This window comes from Xyrauchen texanus, chromosome 30 (assembly GCF_025860055.1).
Source record: "Xyrauchen texanus isolate HMW12.3.18 chromosome 30, RBS_HiC_50CHRs, whole genome shotgun sequence".
NCBI lineage: Eukaryota > Metazoa > Chordata > Actinopteri > Cypriniformes > Catostomidae > Xyrauchen > Xyrauchen texanus.
Window position 1 is genome coordinate 24,318,598 of NC_068305.1, and position 21,328 is coordinate 24,339,925.

General features: G+C 36.3%; 1 protein-coding gene across 3 annotated transcripts in view; it reads left to right on the forward strand.

Moving 5' to 3' along the window:
• The window catches only part of ppp4r4 (protein phosphatase 4, regulatory subunit 4), a 96,263-nt gene that overhangs the window by 63,690 nt on the left and 11,245 nt on the right, over nucleotides 1-21,328 (forward strand). For all 3 annotated transcript variants that reach the window (XR_007968111.1, XM_052098694.1, XM_052098695.1), the window contains 6 exons: nucleotides 5,944-6,091; nucleotides 6,327-6,468; nucleotides 6,590-6,628; nucleotides 6,785-6,856; nucleotides 9,152-9,215; nucleotides 9,352-9,429. Coding sequence is in view for 2 of the 3 variants with exons in the window: in XM_052098694.1 (XP_051954654.1) it covers nucleotides 5,944-6,091; nucleotides 6,327-6,468; nucleotides 6,590-6,628; nucleotides 6,785-6,856; nucleotides 9,152-9,215; nucleotides 9,352-9,429 (543 nt within the window). In the remaining variant the exon portion in view is untranslated. The remainder of the gene's footprint in view (nucleotides 1-5,943; nucleotides 6,092-6,326; nucleotides 6,469-6,589; nucleotides 6,629-6,784; nucleotides 6,857-9,151; nucleotides 9,216-9,351; nucleotides 9,430-21,328) is intronic.

Here is a 21,328-nt window from a genome sequence, read left to right on the forward strand (position 1 = left end):
TGTATGGTTGTATGCTGTGTATCAGGTTTTCTCGTAGGCAAATCAAAGACAGACAAAAAACATAAGTGCCGTTTTTATTTTATCATTTGGTTGTTTCATGTAACAACCGTTTAAGATTCAACTGACTTCTATTATTTAACTTCTATAATTCAAATTCAACTATCTGATGATTTTATTTAACTACTATATGAACTGCAGGGCACTTCTCCTTGAGGTAAGGTAAAACAGATCCAAATTACATTGGTTTTAGTAAATACAAATATGTGTGTATGTGACTTTGCGCAATGGAGTTCTTCATTGTAAATATGTCAACTGCCGCCCCTGAAACCACAAAGTGAGCACCCCCTACACTGTACAAAACACATGCACGGACCATGTGTAATGAGGGAAAGAGCTTTATATCTCTTGACATTTCTCTTAATTTATGTACGTTGTTTTCCGCTATTTTCTTTCCATGCCATTTCTTTCTAAGCTGCCATTGCTTCTAAGCACTTAAAACTGAAATGGATAGTGCTCCCAGTGCATTGATCATGAGAAATAAAAAACTGATCATGAAAAACAAAAACAAAAAATGCAAAAACGCACTGCATTCCATGCAAAGTAATGATATAACAATGATTTCGTTCAAAGTAAAAAGTAGCATTACCCAAGTCTTTAGAACAGCTGTTAAGTAGAACACCTAATTCACCAGACTCCTGTTTTTCAGGAAGGCTTAAAAGTTTATAATAATGATGTTTATTTTATCTTATCTCTTATATTAATTTATTTTATTTCATTCTATGGCCTATATTTGACCTATTAAGGTAAATTAATAATATTAAATATACTAAGTGTTTAAAAACAACTAAGGATTTTTATTGTATTAGTATTGGCATCTAAGTATTATGTTGTGTAAATTAGCAAATATTAACTCATAACAGCAGAGCAAAGGTGTACGCTTCATTATATTATTGATGAAATGAGGATCCGAATAGAGGTCCACTGACAGTCTGCATGCGTTAACCATGGGTCTTAGCTCTTAAGAGCATTCTCTACATGCGAAGTTGCGAACACTCTTTCCTTTTTCACGTGCATTTCTCAAACCTGCAATTAACACAAATACACAAAGCACTTTTAAGTCCATTGTGAAGTGCTGAAGTAAGAGGGAATTGTTGCGCTCAAATAGGATTCGTATATCCTTAGGTGCGTGGAGCAAAAAAAAAAGATATCCAAAAACCACAATAGATGCTGTCTGCACACTGAACATAGAACAGACCAAGAAGGTCTATCAAAAATATTTTTTAATTTAGACTTGCATAGTGAAAAGGCACTATGTGCAGTGAGTTAAAAACAGACCAGTAAGCAAACATTTCAGCCCATACCTTTCTTCAGAGTAAAACAAACTATCAAAACGTACATGGCTGTTCTCTCTACCTGTAGCTTTAGTCTTCAGCAGTCATTACCTGATTGCTTTTTGGGAAACATGCTGTAGAGATTAAGTACTACTTTAGTGGTACTAACGTTCTACTTGGTGCCACAGGAAACCCAGCCATGGACATACAAGTGAAATGAGACTAAGTACCTTCCAATTAGGGACTGGCCACCCTACTAAATTATATGTAAATCCTGCCTACACAGCAATCATTGTTTCAAACATCACAGAGTTAATTAATAAACTGGACAATGTATTGGCTTTTTCTAAATGTTTTTAAACGCCAGTGCATTCCACATACTGGTCTATGCTTCACTACAAAGGTCCAGTGGGTCACGCTGTGTGCACAGCTTCACCACACCTTTTGATAGAGATTTTGAAGGTTGACATATAAATAAAACAGGCTGTGTGTCTAAGAGGAAGGCTAAGTAATTTTGCGTGCAGATGCGAGGGACATCAATAGGCTATTTCTGAAACAGACAGCTAGTAATTCTCTGGCACACGTAGGTTGCAGAACCCATGCCTACGCAGAAGAAAGTTGGCATGAAGCCCTGTCACAGGCATTTCTTAGTCTGGTTGTTTGATGAGAGAGAGATAATGTGTAGTTGCAATAAAAGTGTAGCAGCGGTGGATAATTATTTTGTTGCATGGCAATGATGAACTAATGATTTAGTGGGTTGTCCAATCAGTGGAAAGGTGCGTTTCATGCCCACCCATATGTGCAAATCAAATATTTTCTACCTATGAACAATTTTGAAAAACAAACTATCAAAATGTACGTGGCTGTTCTCTCTACCTGTAGCTTTGGTCTTCAGCAGTCAACACCTGATTGCATTGCACCACCTACTGGTGAGAACTAATGGCATCAGTTGGATATCGGTACTCTGCTGCTATTCCTGCAGTTCCCGGACAAAGAAGGCTGGATATCCAGCCGAATTTGAACCACTGGATTTGAAGAATCAAATTTTGTTTAACGAATTAGAATGGGCTGAATTTTACCTGTCAAAAAATCTAGATTTTATTTTCAAATGAACTGTATATTTTGGAAATTAACTTTAGAAGGTGAATATTTATTGCTGACATTTTTATACTGAAATTAGTTTTGAAATGTTTTCAAATGAAATATTCAATGCTTAAAAATCCAACAATGTTCAATTTAAGCCTCCCAAAATGCAAGCACTATAAATACAACAGATTTAAATGCAAGCACTGAGAATACGATGCATTTATTTTTTTGATTAGAGCAATTCAACATGCTTTATTGCTTCAAAGACTTTAGTCGTGAATTTACTTCCATACTTAAGAATGTGTTGAGTTTAGTTCAACAGCACTGGGATGATTCCGTTTGTTTCACCCTGCTTGTGACATTCTGGCCTGTCAAAATGTGTGGTGCTCAGCGAGATGCAATAGTTGATCCTGCTTCTTTTGTAAGTATTTTTGTTAGAAGAGCAAAATTAAACCAAATTCCCTATCTAAAGGTGTCTCAATACTACCTTCTGTATATATAGAAATGTTGTATATAAGCAATATCTTACTAACAATCAGAATGAGCTTTATTGCCAAGTATGCTTACAGATGCAAAGAATTTGTCTAGGTGACAAGCTTCCAGTGCACAAACACTACAACAACAAGACAGAGATAATAATAATAAAAAAAAATAGGATAAAAATAAAAAGAATAGAATAGAAAATGTAATTATATATAGAAATACAAATACAAATCTGTTATATACAGATGCAAGGGAATGTATGGCAGAAGAGGTAGGGTATGTTGGATAAATATAAATAGACTAAGCTGTGTATTGCACATAACTGATGCTCAGTGGAGCAGTTTTAACTGTTCATGAGATGGATAGCCTGAGGGGAAAAAACTGTTCCTGTTCCTGCCGGATCTGGTACTCAGTATTCTGAAGCGCCGTCCACAAGGAAACAGTTATAGAAGTGCAAAGGACAGACTCAGTGACTGCTGAGTAGAACTGAGTCAGCAGCGCCTGTGGCAGGTTGAACTTCCTCAGGTGGCGAAGGAAGCACAACCTCTGCTGGGCCTTTTTCACAATGGAGACAATGTGGGTCTTCCACTTCAGGTCCTGTGAGATCAGGAACCTGAATGACTCCACTGCTGCTACAATGCTGTTCAGAATGGTGAGCGGGGTCAATGCTGGGGTGTTCCAAGTGTAGTCCACTATCATCTCCATTGTTTTGAGCATGTTTAGCTCCAGGTTGTTTTGACAGCACCAGTGAGCCAGATGTTAAACCTCCCTTTTGTATGCAGATTCATCATCATTTTGGATAGGGCCGATGACAGTAGTGTCGTCTACAAACTTCCAGAGCTTGACAGAGGGGTCCGTTTCGGTGCAGTCCTTGGTATACAGGGAGAAGAGTAGTGGGGAGAGCACGCATCCCTGGGGGGCACCATTGCTGATCAAACAGGTGCTGGAAGTGAATTCCCCCAGTCTCAATAGCTGCTGCCTGTCCCATCAGAAAGCTGGTGATTCACTGACAGATAGATATGGGAACAGAGTTTATTTAATTTAGCCTGGAGAATAGCTGGGATGATGGTGTTTAAAGCCAAACTTAAGTCCACAAAAAGGATCCTTGCATATGTCCCTGGTCTGTCCAGATGTTGCAGGATATGATGCAATCCCATGTTGACTGCATCATCCACAGACTGGTTTGCTCGATAAGCAAATTGAAGGGAATCTAGAAAGGGTCTAATGATGTCCATCAGGTGGGCCAACGCCAGTCTCTCTAATGACTTCATGACCACAGACACCCGAGAGTCTGTAGTCATTAAGTCCTTTGATTTTCGGTTTCTTTGAGACAGGAATGATGGTGGAGCATTTGAAGCAGCAGGGAACTTCACACTGCTCCAATGATCTGATGAAGATCTGTGGGAAGATGGGGGCCAGCTGGTCAGCACAGGATTTTAGAAGTGGGTGAAACACCAACTGGGCCCTGTGCTTTCCTTGTCTTTTGTTTCCAGAAGACACAGAACACCTTCTCTTCACAGATCTTAATTGCAGATTGAGTAGCAGGAGGGGGGTTGCAGGAGGTGTTGATGTTTGTGTGATGTGAAGGTCAGAGCGGGTGTGTGGTGTTTCAAATCTACAGTAAAACACAGTCAAGTCGTCAGCCAGTTGTTGGTTCCCTACAGTGTTGGGGGATGGTGTCTTGTAGTTAGTAATGTCTTTCAGGTATCTCCACACAGATGCAGGGTCGTTAGCTGAAAACTTGTTTTTCAGTTTATCAGAATAGCTTCTTTTAGCTAATCTGATTTCCTTATTCAATGTGTTCCTGGCCTAATTGTTCAACATTTCATCCCCACTTCTGTAAGCATCCTCTTTGGCCTGATGAAGCTGCCTGAGTTTTGCTGTAAACCATGGTTTGCCATTTTTGTATGTTAAATGAGTCCTAGTAGCAATGCACATATCCTCACAGAAACTGATATATGATGTTACAGGATCTGTGAGCTTGTCCAGATTGGTGTCTGCAGCCTCAAATACACTCCAATCAGGGCAGTCAAAGCTGGCTTGTAGTTCTAGCTTTGCTTCATTGGTCCATCTTTACAGTCTTTACTACAGGTTTAGTTGATTTTAGTTTCTGCCTGTAGGTCATAAGATGAACCAGACAGTGATCAGAGAGTCCCAAAGCTTTTCCTTTTTTTTTTGTAGCAATGATCCAGTGTATTTCTGTCTCTGGTGGGGCATGTAATGTGCTGTCTGTATTTTGGCAGTTCACTGGTGAGGTTGGTGAGTCCGGTTATTGTTGTTCCATGTCTGTGATCTGATCAGCCAGCTATACAGTGCTGCGTTCACGCATGCATGTGGAGGAATATAAACACTCACCAGAATAAACGAGGAAAACTCCCGCGGCGGGTAGAAAGGCTTACTGTTGATAGAGCGCTTCCAAATTAGGACAGCACATCGCCTTTAATGTTGTTACATCTGTACAACAACTTTCATTGAAGTAAAAGCATGTTCCACCACCTCTAATTTTCCCCGTTAATGCAATGTGATATGCTCTGAACAGCTGAAAGCCCGGCAGATGTAGGTGAATGGTTTCTCTCAGCCAGGTTTCTGTGAAGCACCAGGCAGCAGAGTTTGAAAAGTTCTTGTTTGTATGGGTGAGGAGATGTAGTCCATCAGTTTTGTGAGGGAGAGTGCTGAGTTTTGCTAGATGAATACTCGGCAGTGCTGTTTGAAAGCCACGCTGATGGAGCTTGACTAGCACGCCAGCTTGTTTCCCTCACTTGTGTCTCATAGCCCGTCTAGCAAAATGTCCGAATAGTCCTAAACCAGGAAAATATTGTCTGGTATGTGCTGCCAAATGCTGCAGTTCATCCCTGGTAAAACTGATTGGAAAAAATGACTAAACACAGGACAAACAAACATAAACAACAAAGGAATTGGCTCCACACCGAGGCTGCCATCTTGCCATACAGAATTAAAAGTGCTGTTGTACTGAATATCAGCATGGCTGTGATTATCTGCAGCCTCTAATGATGCTAATTCAGTCTTCTCTTTTGTTTTTTAGAGCTTGCTCAAGGTAGAAGCTACTGGAACAGGCTGCGGTACCTGGATCTGTGTGAGATTACGATAGACCTCTTCTCCAAAACATATTTTTGCAAACATTTCCTTATTCCAGCACTCGAGTTGGTCAGTGACCCCGTGGCCAATGTCAGGTGACAACTGCTTTTTTGCATAGTTTGCTGTGCCATATATTTAAATAGTTTAACCTAATGGTTTAATACATTTTTATTAATGAGCATTCTTTTTAAAATACATTTATTTCAGCACATATTTTTGGCAAAACATGCATTATTAAAAAAACAAAATCATGAAGCTGATTCGTTGATTTTGAAGCAGTTAAAAATAAATTCTGCCATGCAGTAATCGATGAGTCTGTGACCCTGACAGGTACAAGCTCTGTTACATGCTGCCCAAACTGAGATCCACCATCAGACTGGCAGAAAAACGTTTGCTTCAGCAGCTGGAGTTCTGTTTGCGGAAATTGTTATGCTGCGAGAAGGACAAAGATGTAGTGGCAACTTTGCACAAGGTGAGGCAGCTTGTCTCCTAGGCTACTCTATAATAAAAATATTTTGAATATAGAGAATAGAATGTATAATTTTATTAATTATAAGTAATTAGATCCTCAAACTGTTGCTGTTTATTTTCAGATAGTTCTGGAGGTGGACAAAATGGGCATTACAGAGCAGGTATGAAAGATCTTTGACTTTTTCCACCATCCATGTTAGTTAAGGTGCACACTGTGTGACAGTGTTATACACAATAGCACTTTTCTGTATCTGAATACTTTTAATACTTTTGTAATGTGAGTTACTTTGTTTTGAAATAAATTTTCACTTTTGCAGTATCATAAAACACATGAAAGAGAACTCTTGGATCAGAAGAAGGAGAAGGAGGAGACTCTTTTACTTGAAATGGTGAATGATTTCATTTAATATGTTTCCCCTGATGTCCACTTGTAGCAAAAACAACTCTAAGAGAATGGCGGAGTCTACACCATAACAATAAGGGCATCAAGGAATTCTGTCTTTTGAATAACTTTCAGAGCATTTCTTTTTTCCAGCTGATGAACGATAAATACATTTACAACTAATCAAAATTAATCCAACTTTAAAAGGCTCGAGCTGCAACGTGCTCTCATCTTTAAAATGACACACTCCGGCAGAGGATTGCCACTTATTGCACACACAAACTAAATGGAAACTCCTGCTCAAGAACTGTTTCTTCTGCATTCATCTTCAGTATTATCAGAGATGAGATAATGAAAAGCTAACGCAAGCTTGTGTCATATAATTACCTCAGGTATCCAGCGCTAATGTCGACAACATTGTATTGTCTCCTTAGAAGTTTTATCCATCTGTATTTCTTTGATTTCTTTGCGAAACATAGAACAGTAGCAGGTCATGTACATCAATTTCATAACTGCAGCACATGCTAAGAATAAACAGCAAGTTATCATCTGTTGGTGTGGATGCTAATATACACTCACCTAAAGGATTATTAGGAACACCTGTTCAATTTCTCATTAATGCAATTATCTAATCAACCAATCACATGGCAGTTGCTTCAATGCATTTAGGGGTGTGGTCCTGGTCAAGACAATCTCCTGAACTCCAAACTGAATGTCAGAATGGGAAAGAAAGGTGATTTAAGCAATTCTGAGCGTGGCATGGTTGCTGGTGCCAGATGGGCCGGTCTGAGTATTTCACAATCTGCTCAGTTACTGGGATTTTCAGTCACAACCATTTCTAGGATTTACAAAGAATGGTGTGAAAAGGGAAAAACATCCAGTATGCGGCAGTCCTGTGGGCAAAAATGCCTTGTTGATGCTAGAGGTCAGAGGAGAATGGGCCGACTGATTCAAGCTGATAGAAGAGCAACTTTGCCTGAAATAACCGCTCGTTACAACCAAGGTATGCAGCAAAGCATTTGTGAAACCACAACACGTACAACCTTGAGGCGGATGGGCTACAACAGCAGAAGACCCCACCGGGTACCACTCATCTCCACTACAAATAGGAAAAAGAGGCTACAATTTGCAAGAGCTCACCAAAATTGGACAGTTGAAGACTGGAAAAATTTTGCCTGGTCTGATGTGTCTCTATTTCTGTTGAGACATTCAGATGGTAGAGTCAGAATTTGGCATAAACAGAATGAGAACATGGATCCATCATGCCTTGTTACCACTGTGCAGGCTGGTGGTGGTGGTGTAATGGTGTGGGGGATGTTTTCTTGGCACACTTTAGGCCCCTTAGTGCCTGAGGGCATCGTTTAAATGCCACAGCCTACCTGAGCATTGTTTCTGACCATGTCCATCCCTTTATGGCCACCATGTACCCATCCTCTGATGGCTACTTCAGGCAGGATAATGCACCATGTCACAAAGCTCGAATCATTTCAAATTGGATTCTTGAACATGACAATGAGTTCACTGTACTAAAATGGCCCCCACAGTAACCAGATATCAACCCAATAGAGCATCTTTGGGATGTGGTGGAACGGGAGCTTCGTGCCCTGGATGTGCATCCCACAAATCTCCATCAACTGCAAGATGCTATCCTATCAATATAGGCCAACATTTCTAAAGAGTGCTTTCAAAAGATCAGTCCAATAAACAAACAGACGGAGCAGGGCCGGGGGAAAAAACAAACACGAGAATGAACGTTAGAATTTACAACTAGTGTTTCTAAAGGAGTTAGCAAAGCAGGATAACTACATGCAAAAACCAACGAAGTCAAAGTGAACAGGCAGGGTATAAATGGAGTCCAAAACAGCGCATTGTTTTTGCAATATTATTTTTTCATATAAATTACATTTGCAACTTGGATGGAAACATAGCTATTGTGACTTTGCCCATGTCTTAGTCTCATCGTTAGTTATATATGCCAACTGGAAAAATTGTTTCCTCTCCTGTTATTTATTAAAAACAAATTATTACCTTACTATTCTACTTATTACATCACCATGACTGGGTGGGCCATCAGGGTGATTGGATGTGTAAATGTTTGCAGTCATGGGTCAATGTATTAGACTTTTCTGACATCAAATATTCAACAGTTTCAGAACGAGCCACTTATAATTAATTAATAGTACTGTACACCAAAAACTATTTCTCAAAATATCAAGAAAGTTTAGATTTTCAATATATGATCCTTCAAAACACAGTTGATTTAAATGCTGCTACTGATAATGTTCATATTTGCCTAACATAGGAACGGCTAGAACGACAGCAGAGTGAGGCGAAACTAGTTGGTGACAAACATGGTGAAAAGAAACGTGAGTGACGTTCATTCAGACCCCCCTATTTTTTAAACATTCTATTTTTTCTAGCTTACAAATGTAAAATTCCCAAATCTACATAAGCCTATCACTTTTTTATATATATCTGTAATGATATTGTTATTCACTGCAGGAAGAGACAGCAAGGCTGGTCTATCTGGTAGTAAAGGAATGTCGGGATCTACATCAGGAGCAACATCATCCACTACTGGTCAGCATCCTCACCTCATTGATTGGTGTAATAATAGAAACCCTAAATAAAACATTTGTTTTGTCTTTTAAACATGGCAGAAAACAATCACAATAAGCGTTACCATTATAACATAATTACATACATTTAAAAGAATAAACATTCAAATTTAGAGGGTTAGTTTACACATAAATGTACATATATCACCCTCATGTTGTTTTTAATCTGTGTGACATTCTTTCATCCATGGAACACAAAAGTAAATGTTAGGCAGAATATTAGAATCAGACAGTCTCAGTCACCATTCATTTTCATTGCATCTTTTTTGTAGATGCAGAGGCTGTCAGTGCCTGTAGCAACTCGTAATGTGATAACTGCACATAATGTAATAAGTATTACATTATTGATGTAAAAAAATTATTACATAATGTAATAATTTTCTCAAAACGTAATAAAATCTTGAGCTCATAATGTTTTTCGCATAATGTAATAGGTAATTGTATTAGAAATGTATTAAATTATAAACAGGGTTTGCAATTAACTTTTTGGCTCACCGACCACTGTGGCTAGTAGTTTTCCAAGGTCACTAGCCACTCAGCATTTTTACTTGCAAAATCCCCCACCCACAAAAAGTGATAAAGGAGACTGGAGAAGGTAACTGCATGCATTTGTTTGCGCATTTCATTTAAACAATAATTATATGAGTTCAGCAGGATGCAGGCCTAATGATTTAAAGGAGGCCTATTATGCCCCTTTTTACAAGATGTAATATAAGTCTCAGGTGTCCCCATAATGTGTCTGTGAAGTTTCAGCTCAAAATACCCAACAGATAATGTATTATACCATGTTATAAATGCCTCTTTTTGAGTGGAATCAAAAACACGCTGTTTTTGTGTGTGTCTCTTTAAATGCAAATGAGCTGCTGCTCCCCACCCCCCGACATAGCTCTGGTCTCCGTGAAAACAATCAGAGACAATGGTAACATTAGCTGCATTAGTCGTGGAATCAGCTAACAAGCACATTCGGAAAGGCGATTTGCAAACATTCACAAAGTATGAAGTGCGATACTTACATCTTCAGGATATAAAGCTGGAACACGAACAGTTGGTACTGATCCATGCTTGAGAATCAACATTTTTGAAAATCCTGCTTTATATTGACACTCATTCACAAAGCAGTCTAGTGTTAAATGATTTGTACAAACATACACAAATGTTTTTGTTTTCGGGCACATTTCCTTCAAAAACAAAACTTGTCCACTGCGTCTTCAGTGGCTCTACAGCCAACAACAGAACACTATGGTGCTTACGAAGCTGAGACATTATTCTTCTGATTACCATTGTTCTACCATTGTTTAACAGTATCATATGTAATGACAAGGCCATTTGGTAAGACTATGGGTGGCTTCACATTACGGTGGTTAGGTTAATGTTGATAGTCTTTCTAAAAAATAAACTAGTATTTGTTATGAATAAGCTAACAGCCTAAACACATTTAGAAATTTTTTAACTACAACTTTCAAATTTGTAGCCTGATAAAAATAATGTTGATTCACCCTAATAGATTTCAAATTAATCTATACAAGTTACCAGTTAGTGTTACTGCATTAAAACAAATATATTTTAGTAAGAATGATTATGTGTATTTTAAAAACTGATGATGTATTTGTCTCCTATTTACCTCGCAAGTGCTGTTTATAATGCATATACGCTGTCTATGAGTTTGAGAGGTTTGAATTGGGTGCAGTTCTAGACCATTTTGCTTGGTGGGGCCAGGTGTGCTTATAGGGTGACAACTGTAGTATACCTTAAATGTCCCCTGTACATATATAAATCATAATTTATTGTTTTAATAATTGTGGAAATGCATTTTTTAAAGACAAATTCACAAAATGTGAGTATACATTTTAACATTTTAATTTTAAAATATGTAAACAAACAGGCTCATGACAAATGTTTCAATGAGTCAGTACACTCTAACATTCTGGTTTTACCCACAAACATTAAGCCAAGTTGCCATGCTGTTCTTTAGAATGACTAATGCGGTAAAATTAAAGATTTTAGATTATAATTTGAGCGGTAGGCTGTAATCAGAATGTACAGGTCTTGTAAATGATCACAATTTCCTTTTTGCACATCTTTTAATTCACTAGTCCAGTGTAACAAGTACATTTTTAAATGCATGTATCTATCTCAATTACTATTAGTTTAAAAAAGTTGCATGTATCGTAATTATAAGTGACCAACAAGATGGCTTTAATATGTTTTTTTAATAATTATTGTCTTTCAAAGTCAATCCGCATTCCTTATTGAGTGTGCCTCTTATTTGAAAATGCTGTTGCTAATATTAAGCTCAGTTCTCCGTTATTGGGCACATGTGTGCCTCTCCCTTGTGATTGGCGCATTAAGTTGAATGGTGTTCATAAAGAGGACATTGTGTTTGTTATCTTCCCTGTAAAGTATTTAGTGCTTGTCTTGCATTGCATTTGCAAGATAAGCAGCAGGATCAACTCTGCAGCTTTGTTCTCTCTCTCTCCCGGTGATTTGCATGTTTGCCTTTATTCTTGGGCCTGAACCCAACAGTACCAATATTAATCTATATATTATTAGGTTGCAGTGCTTTGATGTGGTGAGCTTAGTGTATAAGAGCTTTTCTCATGAAGGTAAGGCATTTATTTGGGCTTTGACTGGGTGGTTTATAAGGGTTCCAATTTTATGTTGAAGTGTATTCATAATAAATTTGTCATTGATGGTGCATTGTGGCCCTATATAACGCTAGCTACTGTTTCTTCATACTTGTTTCTTTACATCTGTTCCTGCATGCTGTTTCATCAGTTTGTCAACATTTGTCTTGTATCTGCATTTTACAGTGCAAAACATTAAATAAAAGACAGTGAAAAGATTCCTCATTATAAAAAACATAAGTGTGTACTGTATGTTGTTTGAGAAATGAAAGCCCAACAGATGTATGCTAGACATACAAAAATATATTTTATAATGAATGCTTGCTAAATAAGAACGAGTTGGGCTCACGTGCATTCATTAAGGCAGAAAATGAGATCCAGATCGGTTTTCATGATAATAACATGGGAATTGCACTACTAGTAAGGAATAATTGATGATAGACCATTGAATTATTGAAAAATATTGCATACCCAGGTGGTAATGCCGTTGCACCTTGGATGTGCATTATTTTTCAATAATTCAACGGCTGGAGACAATTATTCCGCTTGTCCCATGGTTACCACACCTTAATTCATCTTTCAGGCTTTTATCTCAAGACATTTTTGTCCGTAAAACACTCTTGTGAGTGTGTTATGACCCTCTAGAATTAAGCTAGGGGTATGGAGGGATGTAAATAAAAATAATGTGGGACACAGGAACTCTAACCGGGAGTGTGCTGGATTGAATAAGACAGAGGCCTATACCTTGTGATGTTTATTACAAAAAGTGACATAAATATATACACAAGAAATAGTAAGTTAATCACAATCTCCTTGGAGGATGCACTGCTTTCCGGCATTGGAGCAACAAGGTAGTGTGTGTGTGTGCGTGCGTGCGTGTGTGTGTGACTAGAGTGAAAGAGAGGGAGCCCAAGGACACTTATCGAAATAAATTTAGCATATTATAGACCTACTTTTTCATTCTTATCCGATGTACTTAACCAATGTCTTTTTTTTATTGGTTATTTTGTTGTGGTAGCCTGGAGGGCTCTTTGAAATAACTGAAATAATTTGGCGAAGTGCTATGGAACCATTATGTGGTCAAGACCAGGAACTACCTCATAGTTGTGCGTTTGCTTGAAAAATAATTGCACACCTTAGAATGTCCATCAAACCAATCAGAATCAAGCATTCAACAGACCCTTGGTATAAAACTAACTTGTCTTACATTTACAACAGTATGCATAATCCACATTAAGTAGAACTGAAACTGGAGATGGCACGTCCAAAGGTGCGAAACTAATGCTGAAACGTATACCTTATCTCAAGAAGTTGTTGGCTCAATTTTCATTTGACATTCAGTATCTCCTACCCACGCCCTCTGGAGCCGACCATTTTGCAATGATATCATTAGCACAATTAGATTAAGGAATATATTGAACTCAAATGCTCAAAGCTTGTTGTAGTTGGAGATTTAAGCCGAAAAATGCTCAGATGGGCTTTCATTGATTAGCACTTGTAAGGGACCATCTGAAACTTCCACCCACAGCACAAAAATGTCAGAGATATCAGAAGTACTTAGTCGTTCTTATCATTTAATTAAATTAAAGTGTAAGTTATATATACAATTTACAACCTTTTGGACTGTAAATACAAAGGCAGTTGCATTGAACACTTGGACACCAGTGACATTTTAGCAGTGTGTAAACTTTTATGAACCATTAGCGAATATTTAATAAATATTAAACTTTACCCTGCTAAATATTATTTATACAGTCATAAATCATTAATCTTTTGTTTAAGTATAATTTATTTGGTCTATATATTATGATACAGGATCACTGAACTGTTACTTCTGCCTCTGTCTAGGGTTGGGGAGGAGTAATAAAAATGTTGGAGTTCCCTTCTCCCGTCCCAGCACTCAAAAATAAGTCAACTTTTAAAATCAAATAATACTTTTATTTAGTTCAAGAAACAGAAAAAGTATAAAACACTTCAGGAGGGGGCAAGGTCAAAACAACAAAGGTAAAATTACTTGTTTCCAATTAATTATCTAGACTGTGGCGGCCCAAAACTGTTAGTGGGATGGAAAATGAGGTTTAACTTCCTCCATATAACACTTTATACTTTAATGTTCTCTGTAGAATTCACATGGGTCACATAGTTTTGTGTTTTCCACTGGCCGTGCAATATCGACTGAATCACGCAAGTTTCACGCTGCACTGTCACAGAGCTCTGGCGATCTTATCTCTGGTGTGTGCTGTGGCAGTTCATGCAAAAGCACCGTTAATTCGCCCAATGACCCGCACAGATGCCCATAAGTTATGAGGCATGAATACCTTAAATTTGCTTTGGCAGCAGCTCCAAGTCGCCCGACATTCACTGAATTTTCAGTGCAGGAAAAACCCTGAAAAAAATTCACTGGCCAAAGCGGCTAGTTGAGAGACAGAGTTACCCGCATTTGGCGGGTGTTAATTTCACACCCTGATTATGAACACACTGTAGCAACTTATAATGTAATCATAGTTCATAATGTAATAGCAGCACATAAAGTATAATTGAAACAAAGTTTACAATATAATCAAGTTATGAGCTCAAAACGTAATAATATTTTTTTTAAAAAATTGGTTATTACATTAAAATACATGTAGGCTTATTAGGTTACATTGTGAACTCAAAACATTTTCATACAAATTTTACTAATTTTGTGATTATGACCGGCTCCATCATTTTAAGTCGCTTTGGCCCAGAAACACGTTTCACGTTTTATGCACTAAATAAAAATAAAAAAGTTTCCGCTTTCTAATTATGTAATTATTACATTTAATTTAAATTGCTGTCATAAAAACTTGTTTATATTCTGCAAAAATGTATAATGCATTTATAATTTTAGCGATCTCCTTTTCTATAGAGAAACATTATATTTTTCTAGCTAACTAATGACCTAAGGGCATTATTAGCTAAATCTTCCTGAGGTAATGTTAGGTGACCAGTTCTTCACAAGCTTTTATACTGATGTCTTCCCACGGTTAAAACAGCTTAGAAGCATACACAAGAGATGATACACGAATGTTCTGTATCTTTCAACAAGCCCACAGATGTCCAAAGCATTCATGTTTTGTTTTGTGTTATAACTTGTATTAAAGTGAAAAAAATGATCGGTTCACTCACGCTCCATGTTGCTGTTTGTACTGAGGCAGATACTGCGATCTGTCACACACCGTATTAAAGACTATCAAAATAACATTAATTCTTTTGATTTCATGATAAAATTTACATAGTTTGAAAGCTGAGACTTGTTTGTATATATATATATATATATATATATATATATATATATATATATATATATATATATATGGGTCAAAGACGAAAAGGGAGTTTCAAGCATCAAAAAATAAAAGTGTAAAAGAGCTTTAAATTTAGTCTTTTTCACATACATTAGAATATGTCTTGTTTAACTTTATATTTTTCTGAGCAAAAAATAATTACTACCGTACATTTTACTGTGATTTTACTGAAGACACCCAGTAAAATGTCATTCAGTGTAACAATATTTTTATGCAAAAAATCTTATCAGACATTTTTAGAAAAACTATCATTTGATGACATATTACAGGACTCTATTTAAAGATCACAGTGCAGCCCCCAAATACTAATTATTTGTCATTTCAAACCTTGATACTTCACCAATATCCTTTAAACCATTAGGTTTTACCCATTTGTCAGCCATAAGTTTTTGTAAGGAAGTGAAAATCAATTAAAATCTAATAAAATTTAGTAGGGGCACATATTATTTTACATATTTTAATAATTACAGCTCAGAATAAGTATGTTGTTTCATTTTTACATAAATATATCTGTTACAACGAATGACCATGGTTTGTTACGCTGAATGACATTTTGAAAAAAATGAAGAAAATATTGTCATTGTTTCTATTATTGCAATGTTTTAAAATATTATTCTGTATCATTAAATTCCTGAGCAAATCACAGAAGCAGATGCTGAAACGAATAAACTTTTTATTCCACAATGCATATCATATTCGTAAAAATTAACTTACAAGTTGTATGAAATTACAAGTTATTACAACTCTAAAAATTAACAATTATATTGGTAGTAATACTGTATAATCAATATCTCTTAATTCATTGAGAACTTGGAACATGAAGGACAAACACACACACACACACACACCCCTTAACAATTTTGAAACAAACTGGTGGTAATATAATCAATATCCCTCATTTCATTGAGAACTTGGAACTTGAAGAACAAACAAACACACCCACACCCCTTAATGATTTCATTAATGAGAGAGAGAGAGAGAGAGAGAGAGAGAGAGAGAGAGAGAGAGAGAGAGAGAGAGAGAGACACCTGTCTACTCAATAAATTTCTCCCAGTCTGCTGTAGTGAGATTGGACTTCCTCGGGGTTAATGGCTCAGGTTCAGACACTATTGCCTTCACATCAGATGTGAAGTAAAATAGTTTGTCTGGTGTCTCAGGCCACACAAATGCATTCTTTCCAGCTCCACTTTGATGCATGCAGTTAACCTCTAATTCATCACCTTCAGCCCTCAAAACCTGCCCAACAAAGGGCTTGCCATCATAGAGGACCACCACAAATTTGCCAGACTTATTCATCATCAGGTTCCAATGTCACAGAGGCTTCTGTATTTGTTCCGCTGACCTCTTGGAGGGTTTGGAAGTCGATCTGTACTGATGGTCCACATTCACAAGTAGCATTGATTCTGGAGCAGAAACAGGATAACTCCCGATGCTGGATCTTCCCAGGCTTGTCTGCTACAATTTGGTGGATTTTTAAAGTGCCCTTCACAAGTGGCAACTCATTTGGAACAGCTTCGTCATATCAGTTTACCTCAGTCTCATCAATCCAAAAAGTATTTGATGCTTGATGCTGTGTCTTGAAGGACATTGAAGAGATCTTTTGGGTCCTGTATGTCTCGTCCCTTTCGTACAAAGTCATCAGCACATCTCTTGGCAGCACCACCCACTCCATCTGGTGCCACTTTGCCATGACTTTTCTCTGAGAAGTTCCATGTCACTTTTTTGAAACCAAAGAGAAAAGGAACTGTGCTCATCAGGTAAAAATTCTTGCGATTTCTGTACTGGGTTACTGGGCCATCACTCATGCAGTGTAGTGTGGTGATTGAAGGATTTTCTTCCCTCAAATTCTCCAGTACTGGTTTGAGGTGAGCCCAGATAGCACGCCCATCATGATGCAAAGAATTTGAAATTGTAACGTAGGACTGGTGACTCTTAGATGTGTATGCTACACTTGTGTGAATGGTAGCCTGTCTTCGGTTGCCACCAAAATGAAATGCCTGCACTTCAGTGGCCAATTTGCAGGCATAGTTTTCTGAAAAGTCCATGTGGAGTACAGCCTCTTCCTCAGACAGGGTCTCTTTTAGACTTCTACACTGTTCTGCCTGGTGGAGCCAATTATACTGGTGTCTTACTAGAGAGTCAAGCTTACTATTAAAGACTTTCAGAAGATCATCCCAGGTCCATTGTTTGTCTTCTTCACAATGTTGGTGAATGGCTTATCCCCTTCTACAGTCTTCTGTCTTTCCCACTGTTGCCACATAATCTTTACAGGTTCTTCAGGCACATCAGCCTCAATCTCATTATAGCAGCACTTGGCACATACACGGTACATGCAGTTTCTTTGGCGGGGGTCACAGACGATGGCTGCTATTAGTTCAGAAGTGCTTGACGTTTTAAGCAACCCCTTTTGCTTGAGTTTTTCGACCAGAAGTTTAACGTTCTCATGATCTATACAAGCACATGTGTTCCGATCATTTGCTTTTGGCTCAGTGATATGAAATGGCCTTAACCGTAAGAACTGTCTGTAGGATAAGGAGTCCTCTCTGGCCACCTCTGAGTTATACTCTCCATGGAGTTCTTTCAGTGTCTTGGCGAGGATGCTTCTCTGAAGTTTAGTTTTGTTTTTCGTTACAGTATCTTTCTTACCAGACAGCTGTTGGCTGTTCTCATCTCTGCTGAGAAAAGAATGGACCTTTTCTCGTCGTGCTGACTTTTCCTTCAAATACCCTTTCCTCTTACTGGCCATTTTCGCCCTGCTTTGTGTCTTAGACCTTTGTAACTCCTTCCTTAACTTTTCTTTATTTTTTTGAGCTTGGGCTAGTTGTTTCTTCAATTGGAAGAGCTGTTTCCTCAATTTCAAATTTTGCTTTTTCAGTATTTTGCACCTGTTAGACAGCTTTTCTTTATTCTCTTTTGGGGTGGAAAACGCCAGTGGTGGTTCTGGCCGAGACTGAGGCTGTTGAGTGGGTTCTGCAGGAAAGGGTCTTTCAATATTTTCCTCAGGAGGCTCTTCAAAGGAGTCTGGTGTAAGATCCAGAACTGCCCTTATACGTTTTGCTTCTGCCCTGTGTTTTCTTTGTGTTTTCTTTGATTTTTCTGCCATTGCTTTCGCCTCTTCTCAGCTGCAGCATCTGATAAATTCCTGATTGATGGGTGATCAGGATTTGCAGCCAAGACAGCTTGCTTTCTTCTCTGGTAGCTGAAATACAGATTCCATGCAATTATTGACACAATTACTGACAGATATAAACCGTGTTATTCATTAAAAATACTTTCTGTTGGCAACATAAATTACGATTAAATTGTAAATTAAATTGGTATTATGGGTGGAGAATCCGCTCAGTGGCCTCTCTTGAACTTGTGGTATAGGTTAAAACATTACAATTTATAAAGTTTAATATATTTTTTTTAGTGCTAAATATCCCTCATTTATCTGAAATATAAATAAAATGCTAAAAATGTTATCTAAACAGTGACACTGTCATTCAGTGTAATGGATGACACTGTGGTGTAACAGACAATTTGCATTACACCGAATGACAAAACATTACCCTGAATGATCGAAACTTCTACTTAAGCCAATATTGCAGGCTAACAACTAGCCAGCTATATCAAACAGTGAACTTGACCAGAACGGTTAATCATAATTATTCACAACATCTACTTATTTTTCAAAAAACTAACAATAAAAGTGTTTTTTGGCATTTCACTGAATGACATGCGTTTTTGTAACTCAAATTACCACACTATGAAAAGGTGAAATTATCAAATATTTAAGAGCAATAAACTTACCTTGCTGCAGCAGCACACGGTCTTCAGGGGGGGCTTTGATGATGTCCCAGACTGCTTGATGACTATTGGTTGTTTGTTTAACTTCAAAATGGCTTCCTGATCGTGTTACACTGAATGATCTCTGACAAACTGCATATTCGGGACAAAAGTCCCCTAGTTATTTCAATACTTAACGAAAAAAATAACACACAGTCCTTTTACTATAATACAGTCAACACTTATGTGAACATGCCAAGGAAGCAAATATTTTATTTAACATGGTATTTTATACTTTTATTTAAAAATGTATTAGTAAAATCATAGTCCGGACCATTACGCTGAATGACAATTTTACACTTTGGAGCATTATTTATCTCATATTTTGTCATTGCATTTTCACAAAAGTTATTTGAAACATGAGAGTAGACACTTTACTTGCATTTAATATGTTTTTTTTTTTGTATGTAAAATCACTTTTGTACAGTTTATTTGATGCGGACACCAAAATGGTGACGTCTCGTCTTTGACCCATATATATATAAACAAAAGAAAAAAAGACAACTATAAACTCTAAACAATTTTTAGACATTTGACAGAAATATGAGATTTATTCAAACATACATTAAACAGTTTTTTGACATTTGTCTGAAATATGAGATTTATTCAAACATACATAAACAATTTTTAGACATTTGACAGAAATATGAGATTTATTCAAACATTAAACAATTTTTAGACATTTGACTGAAATATGAGATTTATTCAAACATTAAACAATTGTTAGACATTTGACTGAAATATGAGATTTATTCAAACATACATTAAACAATTTATAGACATTTGACAGAAATATGAGATTTATTCAAACATACATTAAACAATTTATAGACATTTGACAGAAATATGAGATTTATTCAAACATACATTAAACAATTTATAGACATTTGACAGAAATATGAGATTTATTCAAACATACATTAAACAATTTTTAGACATTTGACTGAAATATGAGATTTATTCAAACATACATTAAACAATTTTTAGACATTTGACTGAAATATGAGATTTATTCAAACATACATAAACAATTATTAGACATTTGACAGAAATATGAGATTTATTCAAACATTAAACAATTTTTAGACATTTGACTGAAATATGAGATTTATTCAAACATACATAAACAATTTTTAGACATTTGACAGAAATATGAGATTTATTCAAACATTAAACAATTTATAGACATTTGACCGAAATATGAGATTTATTCAAACATTAAACAATTTATAGACATTTGACAGAAATATGAGATTTATTCAAAAATACATTTAACAATTTTTAGACATTTGACAGAAATATGAGATTTATTCAAACATACATTAAACAATTTTTAGACATTTGACAGAAATATGAGATTTATTCAAACATTAAACAATTTTTAGACATTTGACTGAAATATGAGATTTATTCAAACATACATTAAACAATTTTTAGACATTTGACAGAAATATGAGATTTATTCAAACATACATTAAACAATTTTTAGACATTTGACAGAAATATGAGATTTATTCAAACATTAAACAATTTTTAGACATTTGACTGAAATATGAGATTTATTCAAACATACATTAAACAATTTATAGACATTTGAAATATGAGATTTATTCAAACATACATTAAACAATTTATAGACATTTGACAGAAATATGAGATTTATTCAAACATACATTAAACAATTTATAGACATTTGACAGAAATATGAGATTTATTCAAACATACATTAAACAATTTTTAGACATTTGACTGAAATATGAGATTTATTCAAACATACATTAAACAATTTTTAGACATTTGACTGAAATATGAGATTTATTCAAACATACATAAACAATTTTAGACATTTGACAGAAATATGAGATTTATTCAAACATTAAACAATTTCTAGACATTTGACTAAAATATGAGATTTATTCAAACATACATAAACAATTTTTAGACATTTGACAGAAATATGAGATTTATTCAAACATTAAACAATTTATAGACATTTGACCGAAATATGAGATTTATTCAAACATTAAACAATTTATAGACATTTGACAGAAATATGAGATTTATTCAAACATTAAACAAT